Genomic DNA, 24,043 nt, shown 5'->3' on the forward strand with positions numbered 1-24,043 from the left:
ATCCCACACTGAAGGACGGAAAAAGGACTGCCTAAGTATGATTCCCAATCAGAGACAACGATAGACAGCTGCCTCTGATTGGGAACCACACTCAGCCAAAAACAAAGAACTAGAAAACATAGAAATAAAGAAACTAGAATGCCCACCCTAGTCACACCCTGGCCTAACCAAAATAGAGAATAAAAAACTCTCTATGGCCAGGGCGTGACAGACTGTCTGTATTAGTTGGCATTAACCACTACATGATGGGTGTCCTTATACTGGGATGGTTGAGCTAACGTGCGCTAATGTGATTACCATGACAGTTGTAAGTAACAGCAAACTTTCCAGGACATAGACATGTTGTATATATGAGCAGAAAGCTTAAATTCTTGTTAATCTAACTGCACTGTCCAATTTACAGTAGCTATTACAGTGAAAAAATACCATGCAATGGTTTGAGAGTGCACAAGAACAAAAAACTTTTATCACAGCAACTGGTTTGATATATTCACCTCTGAAGGTAAATAATGTTCTTACATTCAGTAATCTTGCTCTGATTTGTCATTCTGAGAGTCCCAAAGATAAAATGTAGTATAGTTTTGTTGGATAAAATACATTTTTATATTCAAATGTAGGAACTGGTTTCTACAGTTTGAACCCCTGCTGTCTCTGGCTCTACACCCACCCCGTCCGGCCATCTAGATGTGTGAAAGTTAGTTTATAAGCTAATGATCCGTCATGTATGACATTCCTGGGAGTGTGTGAACTTACATTTTAGTATTACCATATGATTTTTGTATGTTCCCTACAGTTATGTCATTGAAATCAATTGACCAATTCGGCACATTTTGGTAGACTTGATACAAAATATTGTCCAGTATTGCCATGCTTCACTGGATCAATCTGAAACTTTGCACACACTGCTGCCATCTAGTGGCCAAAATCAAAATAGTGCCTAAACTGCAATAATACGTTATGGCCTTTCTCTTGCATTTCAAAGATGATGTTTTTGTTTGCATTATCTTTTACCAAATCTAATGTGTTATATTCTCCTACATTATTTCACATTTCCACAAACTTCAAAGTGTTCCCTTTCAAGTGATATCAAGAATGTGCATGTCTTTGCTTCAGGTCCTGAGCTACAGGCAGTTAGATCTGGGTATGTCATTTTAGGCGAAAATTGAAAAAAGGGTATGATTCTTAAGGGGTAATAGACTGGTTTTTCACAACTCTCTATCCGAGCCAGGAGAGAGCGCAAGGACTACTCATGTCATGCACGTTCAGTTAGGCCATAAAAGACAGTTGTGTATTTAAAAAATAAATTGGTAACTGATTAGTATGCTGTTGCATCGGAAATCAATTTTACGATCTGCAATGTTTGAATTTCCAACTTTAATTATAGAATAAGTAATTACATTATAGGCGCCAACAGACACATTATTGCCTCCAGACAACAGACACCATGGAGGAGGCTATAGCTTCATGAAATGTTTAGGCTTAGTTTGAGAAAATGACGACCAAATAGGACTAACAATAATCATTTATCCATTAGCTAAAGCAAAGCTCTAGGCAACATGCCCTGGCACCTCAGAAAGCCTAGAATCGATTMAAATAGACAGCCGCATAGACATGTTGAAATTTCAGCACCATGGACAGCAATCAGTAGTGTATACTTTGTGAGTGGCTGTCTGGCTGATGCATTCTATTTCATTTTAGGAAGGGGAGGGGCGGAACTCCGACCTTGCAGGGGTCCAGAGAAACTGCTTTATGCCAGTGATCAATCCATTTTAGTTAATAGGGTGACATTCAAGAACGGTATTAAGAAGAAAACATATMTTTTTAATGTTTAGAAGTAGCCTTTTTTCAAATACATGATTTTATAGATTGGAAGTATACTACACTAATAATTGTGTACAGTAGGTTTTATTTGGTTTTGAGGAGAATGTGCCCCCTGCTGGCCTGTTTGTGCCACTGACAGTTAGACAAGTTCTCTAAAATGAATTTGCAAGGAAATTTGCTGACTTTAATTACTTTAAAGAATAACACAATTTACAGCAAGACAATGAAACAGGCATAGCCAGTTGAGCTGAGACAAACAAATAGAGCAGGAAGACAATTTATTTTAGGAGTGGACTGCGACAGCCTGAAATCAAATTCTACGAAATATAGGCTACCAAGAAAAAGTTAAAAAGGCATGTTGCTTTGTGTTAAGTCAACATTTTCCACATTTCTGAGAAACACCACTAGGGGGTGCTAGAGTCGTAGATTCTAAGTGATCTGTCTCCTCAACAGATCGGGAGGATCCACAAATACATACTGAATATATTAAGAATGGTCCATCTTACGAGTCACAAGACGACGTGAAATTGAGACCCTTTATACAGTAAGTGGATCTGCGTAGTTTGTTGTACTGTGGCTTTGGACAAACAGTCTTGCTCTTTATTCTTCTTGCTGTATGTCTCTGCAGACTACGTTTCCCTGTACCTGTATCTGTGAATGAGGAAGGAGCAGCGAGAGGACACATATTAGTAAAGTGAAGATTCAAATTTCCACAAGGGCTGTTCCTGTAGTTAGGGTTATGTATAATAATAGTGGAGTGAATTCTGGAAAAACAAGTGACATTCCTCCGGGGTTGTTTATCTTCTAACCTCCTGCGATTGCTGCTGCTGATGTACTGTAGCCATGATGTCAGAGAACACTCTGTCTACACAACCGGTTTGAGCTAGCTTGCCTTATCCTCATGCATGCATGCTTCACCATAAATAGTTGAATGGTTTTTCATTTGAGAAGTGTCTTCCCTTTTTCATGTAAAAGTTTGGAGTTTTTTTTAAGGTGCTTGATAGTATCACAATGGGGACCAGTAATCTGTGGAAAACCACCCCGTGATGCGTGCGTGTTTGCTCACTCTCTGTGGTGTATGGAGAACTCAGGCAGGGCCCCTAGGGAACTCAGCTGCTCCTCCAGCGCTAAGATCCGCAGGCCCGACGTGTTACCCTGACGACAGCAGTAGAAAACACCACCCTACACACACACACACACACAACACACACACACCACACACACACACACACACACACACACACACACACAACAACCCACACACACACCACACACACACACACACACACACACACCACACCACACACCACACCCCACACCACACAACACACACACACTTATGTACTGTACACATAAGCAAAATAACTAAGGAAGTGTTTCCTCCCTAATCTTTTATTGTTTATACTGTTGAATACTGTTTTATCGCACATGAAAGGTAATCTCTCTACAGTGTATGTGTGATTAAAATCTAACACAGTCTATATAAATCTATCACAATTAGGTGTAATTCAATATGAATTGATTATCCCTGAAGGGCAATAGAAAGTATTGTCAGACCACAAACACGCAATACATGTATCCTTCACAGTTCACAGGCAACTAATGAAAGAAAACCACAGGAGGAAGTTGCAAGGAACCTATCTTACTATAGCCTTGGAGGTTGGATAACATAAAAGAAGAAACTGTGAGAGGAACCAGACTCTAAAGGGAGAGCCCATTATTTTGTTCACAGTAATACAGTATGAAAGAAGTTCACAGTACATACAGTATGAAAGAAGTTCACAGTACAACAGTATGAAAGAAGTTCACAGTACACTACAGTATGAAAGACGGTCACAGTACATACAGTATGAAAAGAAGTTCACAGTACATACAGTATGAATGAAGTTCACAGTACATACAGTATGAAAGAAGTTCACAGTATGTACAGTATGAAATAAGTTCACAGTACATACAGTATGAAAGAAGCTCACGTACATACAGTATGAAAGAAGTTCCCAATACATACAGTATGAAAGAAGCTCACAGTACATACAGTATGAAAGAAGTTCCCAGTACATACAGTATGAAAGAAGGTCACAGTACATACAGTATGAAAGAAGTTTACCGTACATACAGTATGAAAGAGTTCACATACATACAGTATATGAATGAAGTTCACAGTACATACAGTATGAATGAAGATTCACAGTACATACAGTATGAATGAAGTTCACAGTACATACAGTATGAAAGAAGTCACAGTACATACAGTATGAAAGAAGTTCAGAGCACTACAGTATGAAAGAAGTCACAGTACATCAGTATGAAAGAGTTCACAGTACATACAGTATGAAAGAAGTTAGAGTACATACAGTATGAAGAAGTTCACAGTACATACAGTATGAAAGAAGTTCACAGTACCATACAGTATGAAAGAATTCACAGTACATACAGTATGAAAGAAGTTCACAGTACATACAGTATGAAAGAAGTTCACAGTACATGCAGTATGAAAGAAGTTCACAGTACATGCAGTATGAAAGAAGTTCACCAGTTACATACATATGAATGAAGTTCAGAATACATTACAGTAATGAATTGAAGTTCAGAGTACATACAGTATGAAAGAAGGTCACAGTACATACAGTATGAAAGAAGGTCACAGTACATACAGTATGAAAGAAGCTCACAGTACATACAGTATGAAAGAAGCTCACAGTACATAMAGTATGACCATCTGGAGAACATAGTGTGCTTCGAAAACCAGATCCATCTACAATGCCTTCCTATTCATACCCCTTGACTTATTCCACATTTTGTTGTTTTACAGCCTGAATTCAAAATTGATTAAATATTAGTTTTTCTCACCCATCTACACACAATACCCCATAATGACAAAGTGAAAACATGTTTTTAGAAATGTTAGCAAATTTATTGAAAATATAATACAGAAATATCTAATTTACATACGTATTCACGCCGCTGAGTCAATATTTAGTAGAAGCACATTTGGCAGCAATTACAGCTGAGAGTCTTTCTGGGTAAGTCTCTAAGAGCTTTCCACACCTGGATTGTGCAACATTTGCCCAGTATTCTTTTAAACTCTGTCAAATTGGTTGTTGATCATTGCTAGACTACCATTTTCAGGCCTTGCCATAGATTTTCAGGTAGATTTAATTCAAAACAGTAACTCAGCCACTCAGGAACATTCACTGTCTTCTTGGTAAGCAACTCCAGTTTAGATTTGTCCTTGTCTTTTACGTTTTTTATTTAACCTATATTTAACTGAGCAAGTTAGTTAGGAACAAATTCTTATTTACAATAAAGGCTTACCCTAACCCAGATGACGCTGGGACAATTGTACGCCACCCTATGGGATTCCCGATCATGATCGGTTGTGATACAGCCCAGGATCAAACCAGGGTCTCTAGTGACGCCTCTAGAACTGAGATGCAGTGCCTTAGACCGCTGCGCCACTCAGGAGCTCAAAGATGAATTAATCTCCCAGTGTCTGTTGGAAAGCAGTCTGAACCAGGTTTTCCTTTAGGATTTTGCCTTAGCTCCATTCTGTTTCTGACATTATGTAGAGTGGTACTCAGTAATGTGTTGTATTGGATTTGCCTCAAACATAACACTTTGTAGTATTACTTTAGTGCCTTGTTGCAAACAGGATGCACATTTTGTAATATTTTTTACACTCTGTACAGTTTTTCATTACAGGTTAGTATTGTGGAGTAACTACAATGTTGTGTTGTTGATCCATCCTAATTTTTCACCTATCACAGCCATTAAACTCTGTAACTGTTTCAAAGTTACCATTGGCCTCCTGGTGAAATTCCTGAATGGTTTCCTTCCTCTCCGGCAACTGAGTTAGGAAGGACGCCTGTATCTTTGACTGGGTTTATTGATACACCATCCAAAGTGTAATTATACTGAACAAAAATATAAATGTAACATGCAACAATTTCATTAATTTGACTGAGTTACAGTTCATGTGAGGAAATCAGTAAATWAAAATAAATGCATTAGGCCCTAATCTATGGATTCCACATGAGTGGGAATATAGATATGCATATGTTGGTCACAGACACCTTAAAAAACATGCACCTCCCAATGGGCCTCAGGATTTGGTCACAGTATTTTTGTGCATTCAAATTGCTATTGAAAAAATGCAATTGTGTTTGTTGTCTCAAGCTTATGCCTGCCCACACCATAACCCCACCGCCACCATGGGGCACTCTGTTGACAACCGCTCGCCACAAGACGCCATACACGTGGTCTGCGGTTGTGAGGTTGGTTGGACGTACTGCCAAATTCTCTAAAACGACGTTGGAGGCAGCTTACGGTAGAGAAATTGACATTAAATTCTCTGGCAACAGCTCTGGTGGACATTCCTGCAGTCAGCATGCCATTTGCATGCTCCCTCAACTTGAGACATCTGTGGTGTTGTGTTGTGTGACAAAACTGCACATTTTAGAGTGGCCTTTTATTGTCCCAAGCACAAGGTGCACCTGTGTAATGATCATGCTGTTTAAATCAGCTTCTTGATATGCCATACTTGTCAGTTGGATGGATTATTTTCGCAAAGGAGAAATGCTCACTAACATGGATGTAAATAAAATTGTGCACAACATTTTAGAGAAATAAGCTTTTTGTGCATRTGGAAAATGTATTTCAGCTCATGAAACATGGGACCAAGACTTTACATGTTGTGTTTATATTTTTGTTCAGTGTAGTAACTTCACCATGCTCAAAGGGATATTCAATGTCTGCTTTTTTACCCACTTACCAATAGGTGCCCTTATTTGCGTGGCATTGGAAAAGCTCCCTGGTCTTTGTGGTTGAATCTGTGTTTGAAATTCACTGCTTGACCTAAGGAACCTTACAGATAATTGTATGTGTGGGGTACAGAGATGAGGTAGTCATTCATAAATCATGTTATTGCACACAGAGTAAATCCATGCAACTTATTATGTGACTTGGTGAGCACATTTTTACACATTTTTACATAACAAAGGGGTTGAATACTTATTGACTCAAGACATTTCAGCTTTACATTTTTTATTAATTTGTAAAAAATGTGAAAAACATAATTCCACTTTGACATTATGGGGTATTGCAATTTAATCCATTGTAAATTCCGGCTGAAACACAACAAAATGTGTAAAGAGTCAAGGGGTGTGAATACATTCTGAAGGTACTGTATCTTACCATCTCTCCAGGAATTAACCTCATATAAACATCAGATGGCTCCTAACCAATCCAGAAAGACAACATACCTAGGCAGACAGACTGTTAGGCAGACACCTGCATTTCCTTGAAAAGGTGATTATATAGCCAAAGGGACCAGGAAATCTGGTCACAATACGTATACGATGGATAGATAAGAGACACATTTGAAAATCATGTGTAGACGCACGTCTGAAAATGGACAAAATCAGAACAAAGCACTCATGAGAGCGCTAGATAAATGTAATAAAATAAAATCAAACTGTATTTGTCACATGCGCCGAATACAACGCCTTAACGTGAAAAGMTTACTTACACGCCCTTAGCCAACAATGCAGTTAAGAAAATTAAGAGCTAACAAAATATTTACTAATTAAACTAAAGTAAAACAAAGAAGAATTACACAATAAAATAACAATAACGAGGCTATACAGTGCATTCGGAAAGTATTCAGACCCCTTCCCTTTTTCCACATGTTGTTACGTTACAGTCTTATTCTAAAATTGATTAAATTAAACAATTTCTTCTCAATCGACACACAATACCCCATAATGACAAAGCAAAAACAGGTTTTTAGAAAGTTTTGCAAATTTGAAAAAAACAAAAAACAAAAACACCTTATTTACATAAGTATTCAGACCCTTTGCTATGAAACTTGAAATTGAGCTCAGGTGCATCCTGTTTCCATTGATTATCCTTGAGATGTTTCTACAACTTGATTGGAGTCCACCTGAGGTAAATTCAATTGATTGGGCATGATTTTGAAAGGCACACTCCTGTCTATACAAGGTCCCACAGTTGACAATGCATGTCAGAGCAAAAACCAAGCCATGAGATCGAAGAAATWGTCCGTAGAGCTCAGAGACAGGATTGTGTCGTTGCACAAATCTGGGGAAGGGTACCAAAACATTTCTGTAGCATGTGCCCAAAAACACGTTGGCCTCCATCATTCTTCAATGGAAGAAGTTTAGAACCACCAAGACTCGTCCTAGAGCTGGCCGCCCATCAGCCCTCGTGGCAGTGTGTGGATAAGATAAGATGTGAGGGCTTCAGTATCTAGGTCTAGACATTGAGAGGATGGAGAGGTAGAGAGACGGCGGAGAGAAAGACAGAGAGGTGGATGGTACTCACAGAAACAGATAGATGGAGAGGAGGACGTTGAGGTTGCTCATCTCTCTGATGAGGAGGAGGGATTTAATCCTYTCAGTGACTCTCCAAAAACACGAGTTAGCTGATCCAGAGAAGARAAAATGGATTAAATGGATTGCTTGCCGTTTGGGGTTTTAGGCTGGGTTTCTGTACAGCACTTTGTGACATCAGCTGATGTAAGAAGGGCTTTATAAATAMWTTKGATTGATTTGATTGATTATTCAAACATTTAAGTGTGTGTGTGGTATATGTGCACGTGTGTGTGTGGTTGCACGTATGTGGGTGTGTGTGTTTGTGGTGGTCAGTGTGTGTTTAACTACCCGCGTCTTCCTCCTCTGTGAATGTGAACTGATCGTCCTGGTCTTTGCTGATGCTGCTTCTAGGAGTGGAGCTGTCCCTCCCTGAGGAAGATGAGCATGCATTTATCAATCATTGTTCTATTACAACGTAACATAATATTCTCTTTTATGTCCTCTGTTATTCCTATTCTCCCTCCTTTCTTTCTCCTGTCTCTTCCGGAAACATCCTAATACCTCTGCTGGGCAGGTCAGAGTAGACGGTCTGTTTAGGAAGGCTCTGCTCCATACTGTCCTCCAGGCTAGAGTGGCTGGATATCTGTGGGCAGGGAAGGGTTAAAATGAAAAGGAAATGATGCTTGTGTGTCTGATCATGACAAGCCCATGATTTATCTTAGTGGTGTCTTAATTCATTCCACACAAAATCAAATTGAACGTGAGTTCTGGAAAGTGAAAGGGAATTCTTTGACATCACTAAGTGCAAAGTGCGGATCAACCATGAGGAACCATAGATAGGTGTGTCAACAAAGGACAGACATTTGTCATAACCAGTCAAAGTAGAACTGGGCAGTACATGGTGGGACATGATGGGGTCTTACCGTGTCTATGTCCTGATTCACGTCGTCAACACCGTTCTCTCCTGGCGAGACGTGGGAACTGCTGTTACCATTCTCCCCCTGCTGCTGTGTGAACACAGTCTGACACACAATGCAGTGTGTTAAAGAATATTCATCTTTGGTGAAAAGAGAACAAAGAAAGTAGAGGACAATTGCAGATGATGGATAAGGAGATAGAAATGGGGTGAATAAGACGGGAGAGAGAAAGACGGGAGAGAGTTATATAGCAAAAGGAAGAGAGAGAGAGAGAGAGAGAGGTCAGAGATCATGTGGGTATACCTGTGCACACACAGACTGCAGGATTTTGTAACACACTTGCCGGTTCCGCAAAGACACCAACAAATACTGAAAACATAGACAAAACAGAATAAGGGACTACACAACAACCCACATGCACAGACACATGCACTCAAACAAAGACTAACAGGGCCACTGTGGGTTTGTTTCCGACCTTGTCTCCATCCGTAGTGTGGATGGAGAGCATAGACAAGGCTGAGTTCTGCTTTTTCACTTCCTTAATGCTGGACACGTGAACCACCACCTACAACAAGAAACAGGTACAACATCAACTTCACACACAACACAGAAAGAAACAGGTACAACATCAACTTCACACAGAAAGATACAGGTACAACATCAACTTCACACACAACACAGAAAGAAACAGGTACAACATCAACTTCACACAGAAAGAAACAGGTACAACATCAACTTCACACATAACACAGAAAGAAACAGGTACAATATCAACTTCACACACAACACAGAAAGAAACAGGTACAACATCAACTTCACACACAACACAGAAAGAAACAGGTACAACATCAACTTCACACAGAAAGAAACAGGTACCACATCAACTTCACACACAACACAGAAAGAAACAGGTACAACAACAACTTCACACAGAAAGAAACAGGTACCACATCAACTCCACACACAACACAGAAAGAAACAGGTACGTATGTATTGTGTTATTTTGGAGTCACTTTAAAAAGAAATCTCAAATAACAATAGAATATGTTTCTAAACACTTCAAAATAACTGCATTGATTATAAATAATCCTGAATTAAATTGTGAAACAAAGTTACAGATGCCAAAATATCATACCCCTAAGACATGCTAACCTCTCACCATTACGAATAAGCGTAGTTAGCATTTTTTGGAGGGGGGTTGATATTTGTGGGTCTGTAACTTTCTCACTCATCAACAAATTTGTAGAGTCACAAGCTTGATGCTGTCATTGCGTACTATGCATATGGGACCAAATACTTCACGTTTACCTACTTTAAAAAACACATATAAGTGAATTTGTCCTGATACTGTTGTTCCCTTAAAATGGAGGGACTATGTATGTACAAAAAGTGCTGTAATTTCTAAACGGTTACCCCGATATGGATGAAAATACCCTCAAATTAAAGCTGACAGTCTGCACTTTAACCCCATAGTCATTGTTTGGAGTATAGAATATAGAGTATAGAGCCAAAATTAAAAAAAATGATTCACTGTCCCAATAATGATGGAACTTGGCGTTGGCGAACTTGGCGTTATCTACTCTACTCCAATATATTTGAGCCTCTTACCTTGGTGTCTTTGAGGAGTACGGAGGAGTAGAAACACACATAGTTGACAGACACAAATAGCTTCCCATGATACAACACTTCCTTCTGCAGGGCACAGGTGAACGCTGAAAACACAAGCAGAGAACAGTGCCAAATGAGAGAGACACAGAGAGTTTCTGAATGAAACGTCCCTTTTCCCAGAATACAGTGTGATGTTCTGTATGCCGTCCTAAGCAGCTGAGGGCACATGTTAACATATTGTGCAAAGTGAGTGAATAAGTATTTTAATGTAATTAGTTGTTAGCAAGGAGCACAATGTACAGGTCGTGGAATTAATTATATTGAATGTCCCAATGCATTCATTATTATGTCGACTCCATAAGCAAACATGCAAGACATGAATCCACACGCAGCCCAGACAAACAATCAATGGACAACGACAAGATCATAAATAAGTTACACACTCCCCATGTACTGATATCAACTCACCGTGAGTTAGTTTCTCCTCTGCAGGAATGTCTTCGAAGAGTTTGTGAAAGGCTTTGTTGTACTTCACAAAGCTCTACAAGAGAGAGAGAGGAAATGGAATGAATGAATCAATCAACCAATTCATGAATGAATCAATCATTCAATCAGGACATATTTCCGAGCCAGATCCAAGAACCCAAACATGTAGTGGAGAAGGAGCAATAGTATCTGCAGGGTGTTGTACTCTACATTTAAATGTGCTTACGTTTTTGGTGATGGTGACGCCATCAGGCCGATGGAAGCTCTCCTCCTCTATGGTCTGTGACCTGTGTATAGGGAGATCACAATTACACACGCACATATGGACTTCGAGGGTTTCGTTTCCCCCAGTCCAAGTCCTGTTCTAGTCATTGTACTTGCTTTCATAAGTACCCTCTGACCTGAGTGAGTTGCTCCTGTTCAGGCTGCATCCCAGCTCCTGTGTTTCTAGCTGTGCCTCCTCTAGACTGTGGCTTTTCCTCCTCTCTCCACTCTTCTTAGGCCTACTGCGGCTGCCTCTCCTCTGGTCCAGCAGACTACCTCCATCACCATCCTCCAGGGACCTGGAGGAACAGGACACTAAACGGTCATAGAGTGTCGCCACCTGGGTCTGTAAACACTTTCTGTTTAGAGGTCATACTTAGCTATTTGCAAGGTATAGGTCTTACTTTGTAATTAACATAAAGTTGTGGTTTGAATTTAAATTCACCTACCCATGGGCATAGTTTTGTCTTCTGGTGAAAGCTGCTCTAACAATTATTTAATACAGAAGCAATTAGGGTTAAGTGCCTTGCTCAAGGGCACACTGACAGATTGTTCACCTAGTTGACTCGGGCATTCGAAATAGCAACATTGTGGTTACTGGCCCAATGCTCTTAACCAATAGGCTACCTGTTATTTACATTCACATCATCTACTTGATACCATCAGACAACCATAAAGAGGAGTTCAACGGTTGGCAGAGCAGTTCTAGCTCATAGTCGATAAGATAGTCAACAACACCTTAACGGTTAAATGAGTGGTCTAAAACATATGTGGCATCCAGGTCAAAGGAAGATTTGCTATTATTTGCATTTTAAATGATCAAAACATGTCACATGCAAAGTGTGTGTTATAGGATGTTTAAGTTCCCCCACCTGAGGCTGGGAGAAAGCAAACAATGGAAATTGAATATACATGTATCTTTGATAATCCTGTTCCATCACTATACATTAAATATTGTGCCACTCCTTACAGACAATATAGGCCTAATAGAAACAAAAGCTACTACCTTTACAGCTCAAAAAGTCAAACTTCAATGTGAATGTGCAAATAAAATGCACAAAATCATCACAGAATTAGAGTCCTCAAAACAATCTTTATGCAAAAAAGGCTTGAGTATGTACATCTCCACTACAGAAAGCGGATTCACCTCCTCCCGAATAGACCAGCCTGTCATTTCTGAGTCTGGATAAGGACCAACAAATGTAAGTATTTGTTTGAAACGTGTGCCTTTTATTAGGCTTGTCAAAAATATATTGTCAAGTCATGAATTGGATTAATTATTGATTGAAAATCTATGCTTACGCTATATATATACAAAATAAAGATTATATTAAAACTACAACAAACAAACCAATAAGATATAATACAAAACAACCTGTTTGTATCTCCTAAATGACTAAAGAAATAGAAAGTTGTTAATTTTCACCTAATCTTAAAAAATGACAAATAAATAAAGACAAGGGCCCTGAAGGGTATGGCTGCAACGCATTTTGGTGGAACGTAAACAAAACAGCCTGGTCTCATAGAACAGATGTAACATAGTAAACGAAAATCCAGGACATTGAAATTAGTACGATATGTTACATTTGGTATGGTTACATAAGAAGGTTGATTAATTTTACTGCAGTGGGCTAAATCAGGGTCACAGAGAGTGTTTCTTGGTAGTCTTAAACAAATCTACTTTGAAGCAAAAGTACACATCTCACACACATGGTTATGGTCTTAAAGAAAATAAGTCACCTGTACCATGTCAGCTATAGATTTGAAAGGTATTATATTATTATATTATATTAAGGTATTATATACATCACAGAAGACTGAAATATAACAAAACCGGTCGACATAAAAACTTCAGATTTTCAGCAGGTTTTTGAAATAATGTTTATTACAAATATGAATAACATTCCACCCAGGAGGCCACTAGGTCATTTGATTGCAGGAAAGGGATTTATTAAGTCAAAAACGAAAGGTGGGTGGTTGGTCGGGGTGGATGGGTTGGCATACAACGCAAACGTCTAGCAACCCAAAGGTTGCTTGTTTGAATCTCATCACGGACAACTTGAGCATTTTAGCTAATAAGCAACTTTGCAACTACTTACTACTTTTTAGCTACTTTGCAACTACTTAGCATGTTAGCTAACCATTCCCCTAACCTTAACCCTTTAAGATAACACCTGACCATAACCCTAACCTTAACCTCAACCCTAACCTTAACTCCTAGTCTAGCTAACATTAGCCACCTAGCTAACGTTAGTGTAAGCCACCTAGCTAATGTTAGCCACAACAAATTGGAATTCTTAACATATCAGACATGTTGCAAATTCATAACATATTAAACAAATTGAAAATCCTAACAAACATATCATACAAATTGTAATTTGTAACATATCATACAAAATGGATGATGGACATCCAAAAATGTATACGTTACATACCAATCTTAAACATATCATACTAATTTTAGTGTCCTGGCTTTTCGTTTACTAAGTTACATCCACCCCTGAGTCCAAATTATAGCAACACACAAGTTCCCTTCCTTCCTTCCCTCTCTTTCTCTTTCACTTTCTCTTTCTCCACTCAGGTGAATCCTCCATTCAGATTAACCCACTTGTGAAACTGCAATAAATACAAGCTGAATGGCCCAACCCCCATATGGCTGTGTTCTAATCTATGTGGTATGTACTACTGTATGTTTGAGGACTGTACAGTATTCAATATTGTAATATCCTATTAGAAAATCCAATAAGATTATGTTAAGGGACATTCCAACTTCCTAATGTAAACATAAACATTGGAGACGGTCTCTACAGCTGGAGTTTAACTGAGCCTGTCAATAACTGTACAGAAACAATGCATAATAATAAATCACTTATTTAAAAAAGTTTGATTGGTTGATACTCACACTGAGCTGTCAAGGGAGAACCTCCGGTGCTTCATGTTCATGGTCTGGAGTGGTTAAATGTCTCACACACTCCCCCACGCACACTCCCACTGAGCTCCTCTCCACTCCACCCTTCTGTACTTCACTGACTGTGTCGGTGTGAACCGACTCTCTCACACACACTTAGCCACCAATGTGCTGCAGTATACGCCCAGCCTGTCTCTCTAGTTTCCTACCTGGCTTTAGCCCACAGAGAGAAGCAGCTGATAGATGGCTAGAGGCAGAGACAGCCTTCTCCTGTTACCAGCCTATCCTCTTCAAGCTTATTGTTGGCATCATCTATCAATTTCTGGGGGCGGGAATACCATTCAAGCTTAACCAATCAACTTTGGAGGCCCGAGCCTGCTGCCGTGCTACTTGCACACACCTCTGCTGCTTGTGGAAACTGTTGCTACAGGTGTTGTAACAATCCTACTCCCACCCACAGGTTAGTGCTGGGTAAATCATACACATAATGCATGAATCAAAATACAAACGCAAACACATGTACACACATGTCACGTACACTACACACACTCTCACACACAGCTGTTTGACCCAGTGGGTGTGTAAACTTGGTTTGAGTTTTTTCTAGTTGTCCGTTTGAGTTTTACTCAGTTTGTTCAGAACCCAACGTTACAATGCAGATTCTTAAAAATTGTGGGTGTAGTATAGCATTCTTGTTTGATGTTTGAAAGAGGCGGATACATGTTTTCCCTGAAAAACCACTTTATCATCATGACAAAGACATTTTTGAGTTTGAGGAAATTCAGCTGCATCTGTCTGGCCATGATAATAAATAATGCTCTATAGCAGGGGTTCTTAAACTTGTTCAGCCTGGGACCCAAATGAGAAATGCAGTGTTTTCCTGGGTCCCAAGCTTAGGAAAATATGCAACTATGCAACTATACATAAATATCGGTACATTTCATTGCCCTTATGCCTAAAACAAGTGCAATATAGACAAAAACAAATAACAATGAAATGAAATATCTATATCTATGATCTATTATCTAATATCTATTCATGTTTATTTTCCCCCATTAAAAACACTCTTACATATCTGTCTAGGTTGGAACTGTTGCTGTTAAAATACAATACGTCATTTTCATTCTGAACTGGAATAAACTGATTGATCACATCACACAGATGTAGACCAGAAAACACACACACACACAGTAATAATGAGAGCATGTCTATTCTGGGCTCCGATTTTGACAGTACAACACTGAGGTGATGCTCAGCCTTGAAACTGGTTTTTCTGTACTTGTTTTTTAGTATGTCAGAGTTGAGAACTCTGATTCGCATAGGTATGTGGTGCCAAACTGAACCAGAAAATCTACTGTTTCTCAGTCAGGCAGGAGACCACTTCCTGTGTCACGACTTCCGCCGAAGTCGGTCCCTCTCCTTATTCGGTCGACGTCGCCGGGCCTTCTAGCCATCGCCGATCCACTTTTCCATTTGTTTGGCCTTTGTCTTACACACCTGGTTTCAATCCCCCAATTACTTGTTCATTATTTAACCCTCTGTTCCCCCATGTTTGGTTGTGAGTAATTGTTTGTCTTGTATACGGCCGTTATTGTGGGCTCGGTATATTGTATTGTGTTGTATTTGTGAATACTCTAGTAAATAGGTTGATTACTCATATCTGCTGTCCTGCACCTGACTCTCTACACCAGCTACACACAGGCCGATTACATCCTACTGTAGATGAACAACCCAGAACTGTGTGAGTGTGTTTGCCTCAAAAAGCATCTTACTTCAATAAGTTTATTCCAGTTAAGAATAAAAATGGTATTTTAACAGCAACAGTTCAAACCTAGACTAGTTTTCACAATCATTTCTACAGTAAGATGTACAGTGGGCCCGATCATTTTTTCATCTTCATCTGTACTGTTACTAGGGTTGCACTATCAGTAGCTAGTTTGCTTTGGCGAATGTTAATCTATTAGCTGTGTACAAGGCCAGGGGATTGTTTGAAAGAGAAACGCACATCTACTACTATGACAGTTAGTTAGTACTCCCTTATTTCTKCTGATCATCACCTGTTATAAAAYGACAACAATGCCTCGCTAGCTGACGTACTCTTCAACTGTCGAAACACTGTTTCCTGAAGCATTMTGCAGCGGTTCTGAAAGAACTCCCTGGGTTTACCATCGTTTGTTCGTTATGAGAGACTCATTACTAAGCACATCCCGGCACAAAACACATTGTGGGAGCTCCTCGTTATAAGTTTGTATGAAAGAGAGAGAAAGTCATCGCTGTATATGCRTTTCATGACAATTGAGCTCAGTCAGAACTTGTTGCTAGCATGAGTTCATTTCATGACAGCGGTGAGTGATGGCTAGTGAGAATGACAAGTCAGTGGCAGACAGCGCATCATCTGCTGCTGAACGACAGCGCTGCATCGTGTGTGCCGCAGAGTGATCTTCAAGAAAACTGCAGAAAAAATATCCGGGAAACCGCGAAGCACACGGGCGTCTCCCTCCCACTCGCGCAGCTGCCAAACTGAGCACAGACCGCAGATGCACTTGGCCAAGTCAATTCCAGTAATTCATGAAATAATTATACATTTACTCTGACACGTCGCGACCCACTTTGCGACAATGTATGGATATAGCCTATATCTTCTTATATATTCCTATATATTATAGGCTATATATTTCAATTCAATGCAGACGTTCTACATCACTCACTAATTCATTTACAGGACATTTATGTTCCGCTAATATTTATTTTAATATTTAAATTTAATATTTAATATAGACTGGGAAAAACATCGGGGCTCAATTCAATCCGTATCGCGGAAGACCAGCGTTACAGCTTGATTGACATTTTTAGGCCTAGGCTTAGTCCTAGATTCAATCAGATCCAGCATTAACCGTCGATAGCACTGCGTAGCAGAGGTGGAACTGCATTGGAGCTGTCAAATCGGTGAGTAGCTCTTGCAATCATTGTCACAAAATCACACCTTCCCCAGTCAAGTTAGAAGTTCAGCGGGAGAAAGTGTAGTCTCTTTAAACAATAAGGCCTAAGGAATTGTGGTATATGGCCAATATACCATAGCTAAGGGCTGTTCTTACATACAACGCAATGCGGAGTGCTAGGACACAGCCCTTAGCCGTGGTATATTGGCCATATATGTTTTGTCATACCCATGGTATATGGTCTGACATATCACGGCTCAAACCACAATGGGTATGACAAAACATGTAGTTTTACTCTTCTAATTCCGTTGGTAACCAGTTTATAATCGCAATAAGGCTCTTCGGGGGTTTGTGGTACAGTATATGGCTAATATACCACGGCTAATGGCTGTAATGGCGTTGCGTTGTGCATAAGAACAGCCCTAAGCCTTGGTATATTGGCCATATACCACACTTCCTTAGGCCTTATTGTTTAATTATAAACTGGTTACCAACGTAATTAGAAGAGTAAAAATAAATGTTTTGTCACCCATTGTATACGGTCTGATATACCATKGCTTTCAGCCAATCAGCAGTTTGGCTCAAACCACCCAGTTTATAAATCAAAATAATGAGGATTTTTCTATCAGCATAATCAAAGTGTAGATTACATATCACTTTCCAGTGTTTGAATTTGTAAACACGGCTGCTTTGGATTTCTCTAAATGGAACTCGGTGCAGCCAAGGGCAATGTCCGCTTTAGGTAGGCTATAAGCTACTACAGGCTACTACAGTTGCACCTCTGGCACTGTCAAAACAACTGCTGTGCTGGTGTCGGCTAGCGCAGATCTGATAGACTCTAACCCAAGAGGGCAATGTTCCTGCGTTAGCTGAGACTGCATTCATGGTAAACACTGCATATGTCAGCTCAATTGGAAATTACATGGTTGTTTTGATATGGACTGTATGAAATGCATTAACAATCCCGTTACCCAGTGCTTGACTTGGGCAGAAGCTCAGCTGAGTACCAACACCTCAAAYGTTCTACTGCTTGAGCTCCCGTTTCTCTTATAGAATATTAGCGCAAAAGTATTTMGCTTCTGCACCTAAATATAAACAGTACGTACCGGCACCCAAAATTAGTACCGGAACYTATTTCACTCCTACTCAAGGACTGCCTTTACCCCAAGGTACATAGGACTCTATTTAATATGTACTGTATCATTGAAGSGTTACTGAGACCTACTAGGTGCCTTGGGGTGAAGGGATTGTTAATGCATTTCATACAGTCCATATCAAAACAACCCTGTTAGCCAGCCTGATGAATAAGCTACAGCGTGAGATATTCATACGTTTATAAGCTTGTAATTAACATATCATCTATACCTCTCCATTCTGTATTAACAAAGAATTCTACCACCCTCTGACAAACCAACCCGATACTTCTACAGACATTCGGTCAACCTGAGAGCATCTCCTACTAACAGAGACAGACAGATTGGGTAGCTGTAGAAGTTTATATGGCCCAGTTTACTGCGCTGTAGCTGTATTGTTTTGGCGTCAGAGCGCCGAGGTGTAGTGTTACGCCCTCCCTCAGCGGCCTCGTCTGGGGTTGTGAGATACTGTGTTGGGACAGAGGTTTAGGGTTACTGGGCCGGTCACAGCAGAGATCTCCACGAGGAAATGTGACACCTCTGACTGATAGAGTTACATCCAATAGAACATTAGTTTAATGACAACGGGCTTCACTGTAAATGCTTGACCCCAATTGGTTTGCACCATGGAAGCAATTTCGCTCACATTTCGCTCACATTTAAACAGATCTTCCCCTGTATATAATATCGTGCACGTTTGAGGGGAAAGATAGTCAAGCAGAGGTTAGGGAGGGATAAGGCGTACATTCGGAGCTGAGCAAAAAGTGCCATAGACTGTATCATCTAGATGCATCAGAATGAGAGGTGATAGGATCTGCAGCACCTTACTGTGTGTGTGTGTGTGTGTGTGTGTTGTGGGGTTGTGTGTGTGTGTGTGTGTGTGTGTGTGTGTGTGTGTGTGTGTGTACGCCCTGCTATTATGGAAGTTTCCTGTAACTCAAACCCTACTATGGTCAGGCCCCACCATTCTTTGTGTCCTATCACTGTATCACACTACACGATAGGGGAGAAGCTTGTGACAATCTCTGTAGTGCATAATGGTATTGCAACTGTGTTTTAGAATTCAGATGACAAATAGACATTTTCCATCCATTACAACATTCTAAAGAAAACCATTTGGTTGGTCCAAATACTAAATACAAGGAAATGTTTCACAACCTGAATGTTGAGGGATCGTAGCTAGGAACACTTTCTGGTATAATGATAGATTAGATGGACTTTGACTGGTTAAATGGGAGCCATGTTGGGGCGGCAGGTAGCCTAGTGGTTAGAGTGTTGGGCCAGTAACCGAAAGGTTGCTGGATTGAATCCCCGAGCTGACAAGGTAAAAATCTGTCGTTCTGCCCCTGAACAAGGCAGTTAACCCACTGTTCCTAGGCCGTCATTGTAAATAAGAATTTTTTCTTTAACTGACTTGCCTAGTAAAATAAATGGACATTTTCTTTCTAGATAGGTAGTTGGACACCACCTAGTGGATAAAGATACACTTCACACCTTTCTTCTTGAAATGTACCTCATCACAAAGGCTTCCTCCCTTGMTTCTGCTGTGTTACATTCCTATACTTTTACAGTACATCATTTGCAGCCAGTTGTCAGACAATCACAAACAATGACTGAGGAACCAAATGACTCATTATGCTGTATCTCCAATCATCCTGCTTTTAATACAAAGTCAACATACAATACTATCTACAACCAGGGTTTAAAGAAAATAACAGTTACCAGGTAACAGGATATATGTGATGCCATAGAAACTGGYCCTTACTTGATGTCACATGTTTAGTCTGTGGGTCTTTCATTTCAGGTATATTTATATTTGAATAATTAACATTTTAAGTCACACCAGATAAACTTTTGGACCACACTTAAATTGCATATCCGGATAACTTAATTGTTAAATACTTTCCCCACCATTTGTCCCAAAATGTTATCATATACTTCTTCGATCTATAGTAGCACACTATAATTGAACAGTGTAGCATAGACTTTAAACAACTACTGTACTTTCCTCGACCCGTTTAATCTCTCTATCTATGCCGCCGTATTGGCGATCGGATCGTACCACTTTAACTATGATAATGGGGGCGGGGGGAGTCACTGAACTGAAACTAGGTCTGGCTCTAAGTATCTATCTATGAGGACATCAGTATCAAATAGCACTCTACACAGAGTGCTGTACACATTGTACTAAAGCAAATAAAAAAGACAATTAAAAAAACACTGACGATATCTTACAGTAAAATTGGCTTGCCAAGTAAACAACATCTCATTGGTTATATTCGGTTATTTTCCCAAATAAAACTATAAATAAACAAATCAACCAATAGTAAAAAATCAAGTCTTAATAACAGTAACAAAATAGAATGATAATAAATATTTTAAAAAATCATATCAAATAAATATTTGACAAAGTCAACAATAACAATAAGGCTCTTTTTTTTKGATAATAAATAATTATGCGTGTTGTACTGCATGTACGCCTTATGCTCAGGCCTATGTACTGGACTATAAAGAACTCTATACGTCAGACGGTATGTACAGTTCAAGTTCATGTACGATCAACCCTACTGTGCTCTACAATCACGACGTATCTGGGGAAGCAGATTATAGTACATCAAATGAATAAGAGAAGAGGACAACATCTCAAAGGCTTGTGGGGGCACGTCGGAGTGGACTTGAGGGAAAGCATCGGGTTGTGTCGTTCGTTTTTTTTGTTGTCTGCACAGTAAGACTACGAGCAGAGAGAAACCGGAGAGAAGCTGTAAAGAGCCAATGTGAGCCGAGGGAGGGACTGAGAGGAAGAGAGTGGGTTGAGTTTGAGTTCAAACCTCTTTCTTCTACTCTCAACCCGTTGGGATTTACATTGTTTAACAAGCAAAGCTCATTTCATCCAAAGCGACTCGCGGTTAACACACATATTCAGTACCGTATACGTAGCCCCAAGCAGGGGTTTAACCCACAACCTTAATGCTGTCAGAACCAGGCTCCAACCCACTGAGCCATCAGGACCATTCCAATGTATGGGGACAGAATTCAAATAGGTGTAAGCTACATCATGGCACTCAATGCTTAGCTCAGGTAGATGGGATACAGCTTAAGCAGCAGATAACCAACATGGTGAAACATAAGGCAAAGACACTGAACCACAATGAATAGGATCCTTACAATTATTTCTGCAGAAGCTGGAAATTGACCCCCCCCCAAAAAAGACCATTATTTGAAATTCTGTTCATTCATCGAAATGGTCCTCCAAGAAAAATATAGACAACATTCATTTCATACATGGAATCTCCTGAAATGACTGGCTGGGATTGAAATGGAATTGCCTGAACTGTGTTTAACCTTTACTGTCATTGGGTTATGAAATATGATGTCAGCAATAGCAAGTAAGAAATGACTAAACTTTAACTTGTAATAATATTGATCCCCACTTGGAGTAGGGTGAAGTTGCCCCCAGACACTGATCAAGGTCAGTTTAGCTTTTTCACCCAAATGGTTTAGGTTACAATTTAAGGATGGTAAACTGGTTCTAGATCTGTGAGTTTACCGTTCATGTATTGTAAGCTGGATGTACAGATAGTAGGGCACCATTCCTCCTCATCAGAGGTCAAAGTACATTTTCCATCTGCCCAGGAACAGCGTGGTTTCTCTTGGCACTGTGGGTAGGAGAGCCTGGCGTCCAATCACAGACATGCAGCTCAAACCGTCCCTCTAGTCCTACTTTGATGTCTAGGACTAGGTTTAGTCTTCTGTCTAAAACTGTGCTCAGGTTAAGCCAGGACTAGCTGTGGCAGCAACAGACACCAGAATGCAAAACGACAGACACATGAAAACGTTCACCTTTGCACTTTCACCCCTCATACACTTAACCCATAGATAGAAAGGTAATAACATAAAAACCCATTTAGGGTGCAGCAAATACCCAGGCTTTTTGTGTCCTTGTATTTTTTACACATACATATCATAACTCCTGTTTCTGAAGCAGGTTTGTTTTTCACTGGTTTCGTTTTTGAAATAGCTGACCACAACACACACAGGTATTATAAGTCCTCCACATTTTGAACACTGAGGTAAGAAGAATAAGCAGGATTACACATGTAATAGTCTGTCTCCGACTCCCAACACACCCTTTCCAGGTCTTTCCTGAGAGCGCAGGTTTTCTTTGACATTCATCTAGTTGTTGTTGTTGTTGTTTGTTGCTGATGTTCTTGTATAATTACTCCTTGTTAGTAGTGTCGTCCCTCAGGTGGGATTTAAGGTTCATTGTTTTGTCGTTTTCCAGCCTGCTTCTCTCGTCGGTTGTTCCTTGTTTCTCTGTGGACCTCTATCTGAGCAGAAGGAAGGAGGGATGACAGCTCCTCTCCTCTCTTAGGTTGCATAGTGGTCAAAACTCCCCAGGTACTCCAGGGCAGCCTGGTAGGAGAACTGGTACTCATCCTGAACAAGACGAAAGAATATAGACAGATTTTTGTCTAGTGCAGTATATTGATAACTGACATGGACATGTGTAGCTAGTGAGGTGGTCTGCTATCTCTACGAATGAATGGAAAAAAAAACATCTAGCAATATCTGTCCATTTCTCAACAAACCATTTTATAATTGGAGAGGTCGCATGTTTGTGAGCATACCTCCTCTGCACAGTGGCGGGCGTGTGTCTGTGAGCTACCTCCTGCCATGGCGGCGTCTGTGTGCTGTGAACTACTCACTGCACATGGCGCAGGCGTTGTGTTCTGTGAAGGCCTACTCCTGCCCATGGCGTGGGCGTTGTGTCTGTGAAGCCTACCCTTCTGCACAGTGGCAGGGCTGTGTGTCTGTGAAGCTACCTCCTGCACCATGGAGGGCGTAGCGTGTGTCTGGTGCACCTCCTCCATGCCATGCAGGGCGTTTTGTGTCTGTGTAAGCCACTCCTAGCAATGGAGGGTTGTGTCGTGAACCTCTCCTCTCTCCTGGCATGGCGTTGTGTCTGTGAAGCTACTCTTGCCATGGCAGGCGTGGTGTCTGTGAATACTCCTTCTGCACCATGGCAGGGCGTGTGCTGTGAGCTACCTCTCTGCACCATCAGCGGGCGTTGTGTCGTGACCTACCTCCGTCTGAACCTGCGGGCGTTGTCTGTGAAGTACCTCCTTCTCCCATGCAGTGGCGTGTGTCTGTGAAGCCTACTCTCTGACCAGCAGGGGTTGTCTTGGTGCGTACTCCTTCTGACCATGGCAGGGCGTGTGTTGAGCCTAACTCGTCTGCACTTGGCAGGGCCTGTGTCTTGAAGCTACTCGTTCTGCGATGACAGGGCGTTTATGTATATGCTGAGCTACATTCTCCCATGGCAGGCGTGTGTCTTGAAGCCTTTCTACCTGGCCTTTGTTACTCCTCTTTGGCCCCCTATGGGCAGGGCTTGTGTCTGTGAGCCTCCGTCTTCATGCCCATGCAGGCCGCTTGTGTCTGTGAAGCACTCTTCTGCCCTGCAGGCTTGTTGTCTTGAAGCCTACTCTCTTTCTGCACAGCAGGGCTGTGTGTGAGCCCCCTGACATCCGTGTGTTGTTGAAGCTCCCCTACCTGGCTTCTGTGCACTCCGCACATGCTGGGCGTTGTGTCTGTGAAGTATTCGTGCTGCACTGCGGGCGCTGTGTCTGTGAGCACC

The 24,043-nt window shown here is 40.7% G+C and overlaps 1 protein-coding gene and 1 long non-coding RNA gene across 2 annotated transcripts; both read right to left on the minus strand.

The window, feature by feature from the left end:
* Positions 1–1,979: 1,979 nt before the first annotated feature.
* Positions 1,980–3,005, minus strand: LOC111978950 (uncharacterized). Its single transcript, XR_002879256.2, has 2 exons — positions 2,888–3,005; positions 1,980–2,472 (listed from the first exon to the last, which is right to left on the minus strand). It is a non-coding gene; the product is annotated as an uncharacterized lncRNA (long non-coding RNA).
* A 1,404-nt stretch (positions 3,006–4,409) lies between these two features.
* LOC111978951 (GRAM domain-containing protein 2B-like) lies at positions 4,410–14,535 on the minus strand. The gene is made up of 11 exons (XM_024009197.2): positions 14,331–14,535; positions 11,566–11,727; positions 11,391–11,451; positions 11,147–11,219; positions 10,679–10,782; positions 9,546–9,635; positions 9,374–9,439; positions 9,077–9,175; positions 8,715–8,796; positions 8,502–8,582; positions 4,410–8,263 (listed from the first exon to the last, which is right to left on the minus strand). The coding sequence occupies exons 1-11, from the start codon at positions 14,369–14,371 to the stop codon at positions 8,160–8,162; spliced, it is 963 nt and encodes a 320-aa protein (XP_023864965.1). The 5' UTR covers positions 14,372–14,535; the 3' UTR covers positions 4,410–8,159.
* Positions 14,536–24,043: the final 9,508 nt, after the last annotated feature.

The sequence above is a fragment of the Salvelinus sp. IW2-2015 genome, linkage group LG19 (genome assembly GCF_002910315.2).
Source record: "Salvelinus sp. IW2-2015 linkage group LG19, ASM291031v2, whole genome shotgun sequence".
NCBI lineage: Eukaryota > Metazoa > Chordata > Actinopteri > Salmoniformes > Salmonidae > Salvelinus > Salvelinus sp. IW2-2015.